Source organism: Mesitornis unicolor, unplaced genomic scaffold, assembly GCF_000695765.1.
Source record: "Mesitornis unicolor isolate BGI_N332 unplaced genomic scaffold, ASM69576v1 scaffold49934, whole genome shotgun sequence".
Lineage (NCBI taxonomy): Eukaryota > Metazoa > Chordata > Aves > Mesitornithiformes > Mesitornithidae > Mesitornis > Mesitornis unicolor.
In genome coordinates this window covers 1,890-10,448 of record NW_010178993.1, presented here as the reverse complement: position 1 = coordinate 10,448, position 8,559 = coordinate 1,890, and the positions used below count along the sequence as shown (strand labels likewise).

Genomic DNA, 8,559 nt, shown 5'->3' with positions numbered 1-8,559 from the left:
TTTAATTGTGGGGGGAAACTTGGCTCTGGTTCCTCTAGCTGGATGTTTTGGTCCTTGTCCTGAGGAGGAGGCAGCATTTGCCAGGTGGAAGCTCTCACCCTCCCTCTGTGTGTGCTGGAGTAGGGTGAGACATCCCCACACCATGTTCTTCCTCTGACCTTGCACCATGTGTGCTCCTTTCCCTGCTCTTCCTTGTCTTCTCTAGGTCTGGCATGGAAGGTGCACAAATACCTTTCATCGCTTCCCAGACTACTGGTAGTGGGAGTGAACTCGGTTTCTGCAAGTGTTTGGAGGTGCTGACTTGCCTCCTAGTTTCCATACTGAAAAGAAGCACAGATACTCCTGATCCTCCTGGGCTTTCTTGGCCTGCAGGCCTGAATGTGCAGGACAGAGAGAATGCCTTCTGATTCCCCTTTTTTGCCTGCTCCTGAACCCTGTGCATGAAGAAATTAGTGCAGCTGCGCTCCTTCTGAGATCTGTCAGCTGATGGAAGAGGCTGCTGTCAGACATACACCACCTTTTCACAATGTGTTAAAAATGAAGACTTTGCTCCTAGAAGATACTGATGACTGGTTGGTTTGTTCTTGCAGGAAAAGACTGTACCAATTCCTGAAAAACTGAATGAATGGGCACCGCGACCTCCCCCGGAGTTCGTTAGAGATGTGATGGGTAAAGATACTATCCTTCAGATAACTATAGGGTCAGCTACGGTAAACTTAGAAAAGTGTATAACAGAAAAGGCCAGAGACAGTTTTCTGTTGTTGCTCATTTTACTGGAGAAAAGAGGTATGAAATGTGCTTTGGAAGTTGCTTTTTCAGGTTTTATTTGGTTCTTGGGTTCCACTTTTCTGCTTGTTATCAGAATACAAAGTAAACAATGCCTGTAGCACTCCAGCACCTGGACTGTGTGCGATGAAATAAGCTGCTGCTCTGGTGATAATGAGACATAAGTAAATCTGTCCTTTCTGTGGATCTGAGAATGCTCTGGAAACCTACAGTTATGAAGTCTTTTTGCTTGCTTTGAGTCTGAATCTCAGGCAGTGAGAAGCAAACAGGTGCAGCAGACACGGTTGTACATGCTTGGGTAGGGAGTTCACAGCTGTGCAAGGAACCTGACCCAAGTATTCTGCATACACTTTACTTTTACCTACAGAGATTAAATCTAGTAATTGTATAAATTGTATCTGCGTTTATTAGAAGTTCTGCCATTCTTTTGGACCTTCATTCTTATTAGTGATCCTTTCTAGAGGCTGACTTCTTGTTATTTCAGGATAATTGATCTTGGACTAAAGCTTTTATACATTTCTGAATAAACTGTACTGCTTATTTTAATTCCCTCACGGCTTTTTCAAATAGCTTTGCTGCATGCTTGAGTTGAACTGTCTTGTTTTTCTGGGAGCACCCAACGTGCTGGGATTCTGTTGGTACCAAGAGCACCCCTATTGCAGTCCATTCCAGCTGCAATATTTTAATTACTGGGTGTCTTCTCTGAGGCATGTATCTGTGTGCTTTGCATTGAGAAATGGCTCAGGAGACAGAGGAAGAATGGAGCACGATATTGAAAGCTCCCGTGAGACTTCAACATGCAGACTGATGCCAGGAAGAGAGCTTCATTTATGAAGGAACTGTCAAAAACTGTCAGTGGTATCTGTCTTGCATGGGAAAGTATAATATGGGGTTTATCACTTTTCTGTTGGCCTTTATTTTTTTGTATGAGATGCTGAAAATTGGTGAGAAGCAGCCTCAGTAGGATGTTTTAGCTCACCTCTGCCTAGCAGAGAATGAGGTGTGCATTTGATCTCTAGTTTTTTTACTGCCTCAGTGTCCAGCCAGGACTGGATTCTCTCTAGGGGAGTAATTGGACAGTAGAAACTGCAGTGACCCATAAATGTATGGCCTTGCAGCTTGCTTTGGCTTTTGATTTTGAGTGATTTAAGCTTATATAAAATGGTGACACACTGTGTGTTGTTTATAGATTTTCATCTTACAGTGGCCTCTCATGTGACCTGTCCCTCAGCATCTAGCTGTAGTCATTTGTGAGCACTTTGTACCTATTCTAGACAACTAACTCTTCTTTATTGTAGGTTCCAGTGCTGGAGCTGGGAGCGGAGAGTTTCATGTGTACCGGCATCTTCGTCGGCGAGAATACCAAAGGCAAGATTTCATGGATGCCATGGCTGAGAAGGTCAGCAGGACTCCTTTTATAACTTGCCCCCCCTGACTATTTGGTGTTCATTGCTAGTCTTTTTTTTTTTCTTTTAAAGTCATGTACAAATAATTCAGTTCCAAACCACCCCTTATCAGAGGTAAAATGTAGGAATGTGTGATATGTGGTATCTTTGTCACTACTGAAACATTTGATGCTTTGTGTCAGACTTGCTCCATCTTTCTCTGTTCAGTGGGGATCCTTGCACACAGTAAGACCGCACATGAATGTTTGTGTTCTCAGGTTGGATAGAAAATGCTTTAAAAACTGGAAATCTCTAATACCACTGTCTTGCATAGATAGAATCAAAGCAAGTGCCTCTGCACAGAGTCCAGATCTCTCTCTCTTTTAAGTCTTGGTCGAGTAGAATAGCACTTCTTTCAGAGGGCGTTATTGTTTTACTCTCTTGGCCAAGATGAGTCCTTTGATCCATATGTTAATGTTTGTGTCTCAAATTTTTCTCTTATTTTTACTTTATTTTATTTAGGGCAGAAGCCCAACCTCCCTCATTCATTTTGGTGAGGATTTCTCCCCCTAAGAGCTTCAGTGTTTGACTCAGGCTGCAGGTTAAAAATGCTGTCTGTACAGAAGTCATCCCTAGGAATATGGCTTTTGTATAAAGAAGCAGCCAGACAAAATGTGGCAAAGCTCCCTTCTGTATTTTGCTAAAAGACTTCTCCCTAAAAGGATGTGACTTTGAAAATAAGTATTTTAATTTAGATTGTGACCTAAGTATAACATTTGATCAATTACAGCAAAGACTAGATGAGGAATTCCAGAAGAAACTGGAGAGGAATAAGATGATCGCAGAAGAACAAACAGCAAAACGCAGAAGGAAGCGGTAAGGGTGAATTGTTCCCAGGACACTCGATGTGGAAACCCTCATGCCCTGTATCTCATCTGGAGCTGCATGCTTTAGATAAATACTATCATTCTGTGTCTGCATCTGTTAGCTGAGAAGTCTGACTGTGGAAGTTAGTTCTGTTAATGTCATTGTTTTATTTCTAAAGGGGGCTGTAAACTTGTCAGGCTTTGCTGGCATGGTTTATTTTCCATGCCATTGTGAGCAGGATAACTTTTGACTGGTTGAGCAGCTTTTGCTGACACAGCGGTGTTGACTGCGGCATGCCTTGCTGTATATTTGTTATAACAATGTCAGGAAGGTTTTATATGTACATCTGGCTTAAATAAGTGCCTGAAACAGCTGACACCAAGCAGCTTAAGTGCAAAAATGGGGGCTGCGTAATGGGTACACATACTGATTTGGACTAGTGGTGTGTGATGGAGCACGGTGCTGTCCTCCTACACTGTCAGTATGACTAGTCCAGTTCATTCTGTGAGTACTGGGGAGGCCACTGATGGGGTCAGTACTGATAAAAGCAGTAGCTGCTTCTACCTACCTCAATGTGATGTCAGACAGGTCAAGTCTAGCAAGTTAGGTGGAAAAAATAAGGATAAACCCCACCTTTTCTTCTCTTAAGTTTTAGACAAAATGAAACAGTTACAAGATTCATGCTCTCAAGAAATGGTCTGAGTAAGGCAGTGGTACAAGAATTTAAATTCCACAGTCTGTGCCCACCATACCTTTCAGAAATAGCAGGGTATCATGGCTCAGCTCTTTCAGAGGGTCTGACCCTGAGCAGCCTTTCTCTTGCTTCTTTGCGAATGCGGGGTTTTACATCATGTCACCAAGAATTGCTGCTGAAAGGCCTGTGCAAAGTGACTCACTGGAATATTAGCACAAAAGTGCACAACACAAACACTGTTGCCATCTTACTTTGATTTACTGTGGTCCAACAGATGGCCAGCAAGTCAGATCTGGCCTGCTGCCTTTTCCCTGGCTGAGATTGAGAACAACTGTTCCAACAGCAAATGCTGCCTAAACACTCCAACACTTTCTTGTCCCCCTTCCTCTGTAAGAGTAGTCTAATGGTGTAGGTCCCAAGCAGGTTTGCCCCATAGGAGCCCCTCTGACTTTCCTTACCACCCTTTCTCTTCTGTCCTGACCTAACAGGTACAGTGCTTGGCTCTGTTTCAAGAAAGTTCATTTATGGTGTTAAGAGAGGAAATCAAATCCCTGATCACTCTGCCCTGCCTCTGCCTGGTTACCTTTGCTGGGCAAACGGAGCTAGATCATATGAACTGAAACTCCCTCTTACCCCTAATGTTACTGCTAGAGCCCAGCATATTGATGAAGTCCAGCCAAAGGTGAAGGTCAAGGTGTACAGCTTTTTTTTTTTCTTTTTTCAGTTGAAGTATATATTACTGTTCATGACTTATTTTTTTTTTCTCCAGTCTGGGTTTTGACACCTTTTCTCTTGTTGGTCATTGGGCTACGTAGCTAAAATGTACGGGCAGTTTCATTTTTGTTCCTCCTGTGTTCTTGGAGATTCTTGTGTGTCATAGAGTTTTGGTTGCAGTGATGCCGTGGAAGACTTTAAAAAAAGTACATTAGACTTAAAACAACACAGAAGAGTTTTGTTCAAATTAAAATTGAACTTCTCTTCTGAAGTCTGTTTTTCCAAGGTGTCTGTAATATGTCCTTTATCAGTGTGTGAATGGGCAGAAGTATTACAATGTTGGATTCGCAAAGGAGTCTTGTCTTTGCTTTATAGCCAGAAGTTGAAAGAGAAGAAACTACAAGCTAAGAAGAATAAACTCGAACAAAAGAAGCAGGAAAAAGGTCAGTGAAATTTAGTTTTCTTTTCTCAAGACTTATTTCTGTTGCCTAGTTGAAGGCTAGAAGGGTTTGTTCCCCTCCCTAGGCATTCTTGATGCACAGACAGGAACCTTAAGCTTGTTATTTTAGCTAATGTTTCAAAAGTCCTCTTTGAAAGCCACCTATGTTCAGATTTAATCTTACAAAGAACTTGCCTGTTCATGAATATTTTCCCTTCATTAGGGGAAATTTTGGACAGCAAACATTGGAATCGGAGTTTGGTGATTGTGGATGTTTTTCTCCAGCTATTCTGACAAATTGCAGATTTAGAAAATCTTCTGCTAAAAAAGGCAATATTATTAAATGCTGGTTTGTTTTGTTTGGTTTTTTTTAAAGTATGTTTTGAATGCGTATGGGAAAACAGGTAGAAAAAATGCACAGCTTGGACAGCAAGAAACTGAGTTAGGATTTTGTATGTAAGAAATTGAGCCACCTTGGTGCCATCTGTTCCACGCAACTATTTTATGCCACATATAAATAAACGTGAAAAACCTGATTGTCTCTGTTCTGCAGTCTTGAAAATTCATGTTCGGCAATGTCAGTGTAACTGCTTGCTCAGACTTTTGAATACTCGCTGCTTGCTTTCAGTGAGTATGTTTTAGCTTATTCTTTCAAATAGTTGCCCTTTGTGGATTAGCACAGTAATTGCAGTAATTCACAGTCCTAGTTACAACAGGTTCTCATCATTCTGATAGAACACTAACTTGTCTGACAGTTCTACCTGATTTCTTTGATTTTTCAGAATTGGATCTGTTTCAACTGAACCATTGCCAGCCTCCCATATAAACATGGGAGACCAAATTAATCATTAGGATAATTTTACTTGTGGCAGCAAATGAAATAAATGTAGCAGTGTGGGGTTTTTTGGTGTTTTGATTCTGTTGGTTCAGTTTGTTGGGTTTTTTTAAACTGCTTGTTTATGAATTGTGACTGGAAGGAGAAATTAAGTATGAGCAAACATAGCTTTATTCACTTTGAGTGAACAGAACAGAATACCCATGCCATTAGGAACAGCTGGGAGAGAGGGGAGCTGGATCTGGGTCTGGCACTGTGCTATGGGACTGCCATGTACCGATTGTTGGGCTGGAGTGGTTTTGTTCAGCACACATCAGTCATCTTCTGGAAGCCAGAATCCAAACTCCCCTGTCTTTTGAACAATTCTTAGCTCTTTACAGGTTGTGGCTCTCTATTCAAGGGAGAAAAAAAAAAGTAAAATCAGTGGAGATAGAAGCCACTGATAGCCATCTTTAGTCTACTGAGAACAGGCTTGTCTTTTTTAGTTTTGCGTGCCCTGGATTGAGATATGAGAGTTTTTCCAAATTGATTGAAGTGTATTTGTTGGATGTGGCAGGCAAGCATTTATCTTTTTTGAATGAATGAGTAAAACCTCTGTGTTGCCGTCTTTCACCTTTGTTGTAGTAAAAGCATTAAGAATAAAGGTTGGTGCTAACTGAGGTCAGCTGTTAACGTTGCATTGTTTTACAGACCCCTAATAAACAATGAATGTACAGAACTTTACCACGCGGTGGCATCAGACCGCTGATCCTAAACCCTGTGTGTAACTGGGCAGCGCATGCGCTGACTGTGACTTGGCCTGAGAAACAGCAAAGGTGCAAGAGCTGCTAGGAGCAGAAGAATGACTATTAGATTCAGGTCCCACTTTACACTGTACCTCATTTTCATAATTTAATTTCTATAGGTGTTTTCTGGTCTTTTAGCAGGCTTCATGAGTTTTCTGTGACCCTCATTAATCTTACACGTATCTTAATGAGTTCCTGTACTTGCAGTATACTAAACAGTCTCTAAAGGTTCATGGCACCTCGTAGAGCTGGTGTCACTTGCATAGGGGTAGAAACATATTGAGCCTTGCCCGTGGCTTCCAAGTGCCTTTAACAGCTCTCTGTGGCACTTCAGAGTTCATGCTGACATGCAGAGGTGAGATTGGGAATGAGGTAATCTGACTGCCTCTGTCTGAAGATGTGCTCAATAGGAGGCAGAGTTGTTTAATGATGGACTTGGCACTGTGGTGACGTCGGAGGTAAGGGAATATTTCTCCAAGGGAGAATTTGATATTCTGAGCTCTACATCACTCAGTAGAATTAATATAACCTGATACTTTTTTCCTTAGTATCTGGGACTACTTTGTTTTGAGCTATTTAACAAGGGAGACTCATGGGAATACATTACCCATTTGTACTAATTAGTGTGACCTGATACACGCTTGCAAATGTGGCACATGAGAATATGTTATCAATTCATGCTCTTTGTGTTTTTAGAACCTGATCAGTCTCAAGAGCAAGTCAGCAGTGACGATGATGAAGAGGACAGCAAGGAGGAGGAAGAGAAGGAAGATGATGCTGAAGAGCCTAGTTTTGTGATGGGAAGAGGATGAGGCCTTTCAGAGACAGCTGGAAACACTGTTCATTGCTTTATATTCAGGAGCATGAAAGTCTTTCATCTCAGCCAAGCAGAACCCATTAGCGTACGTTATATCTGCTTAATGGTGAATGACCTTCACGTCACAGGCCCAAGAGATATTGGTAGAGAAATGCCAAATAAGAGATTTTTTCTTGATTGCTTGTATAACTGCTGTGCAGTCTGCTCTAAGTTTGCTCTAAAGAGTCAGCCATAAGTCTCTGTGACCCTGGAGTTCTTTCTAACATGGCCTAGAGTGTTTTTCTGCCTGAAAGCTAAAACATATCCATTACCATTTAAGGAAAATATTACTGTGAGGGCTACGTATTCTACTGATGTCGAAGCTGGTAGCAGTGGGATACATGAATCGAAGGGAAGAGTTTAACCTACAGTAGAAAAGTGGTCTGTAGCCAGATTCTCCTGCACTGTGAGTGTTCTGAATTTGGGGTTTTGTATGGGGTCATCTCTAACCCAAAGAAATCAGTTTATGTTGCTAGACAAGTGCTATAGATTTTTAAGCAGGATCCCTTTTTTATTGCTAAAACTTTCCCTATTACTTTTCTTCCATGTTTTTTAAATGAATAAATGGGATGTGTTGGATTGTTCTGTCTTCTTTTTTTTTTTGAAGAGGATTTCAGTAGAATGAAGAGATGCTTGCAGTGCTGCAGGAAGGGATAAAAACACCAAGTCATGTGGCACACATGAAAATACAGAAAAAGGTGTTAGCTGCATTTCACTTACTTCTTGCTTTTGGATTAGAACAATATCTTTTCCAAAAGATTGTAAAGCCTCCAAATCGTGTGGCAGAAAGGCTTTGAATGGAATGGTTTTGCTTGTGTTCAGCTTTGTGTAATGACACCTTTCTTTCTCTGCTTGAGCTCTCTGCTTTGAGCTTTGGGATTCCTGGTAGGAATCATAACATCTGTATCTGTATATATTTACTTATTGGTGCTTAAATGAAAAGCATATGCAGTAGTGGTTCTATTTGCAACTTAGGTGGTTGTCTGTTTTTCAGTGTATCTTTAATTAGAAGTGCCTGCTATCTTTCAGACATGCTCATCCCAGGACCTCAGCATCCACAATGTGGTGCTACTTCTCAAGCCTTTGTTAATGCCAAATTATTTAAAGCAAAAACAATAAAAAGGGAGAATCTCCTTTTAGCTTTAGCCTTTGTTGAACGTTGCTGCCAGAAACCCTGCATTTTGTCTGAGCTGGCTTT

At 41.3% G+C, this 8,559-nt stretch overlaps 1 protein-coding gene across 1 annotated transcript; it reads left to right on the top strand.

Annotated features, from left to right (window-relative positions):
- Nucleotides 1-590: 590 nt before the first annotated feature.
- PRKRIP1 (PRKR interacting protein 1 (IL11 inducible)) lies at nt 591-8,328 on the top strand (the record flags this gene model as incomplete). The annotated part of the gene is made up of 5 exons (XM_010182619.1): nt 591-669; nt 2,085-2,185; nt 2,962-3,047; nt 4,822-4,889; nt 7,202-8,328. Coding segments are annotated over 5 exons (450 nt in total), but the record flags the coding sequence as incomplete, so codon positions are not given.
- Nucleotides 8,329-8,559: the final 231 nt, after the last annotated feature.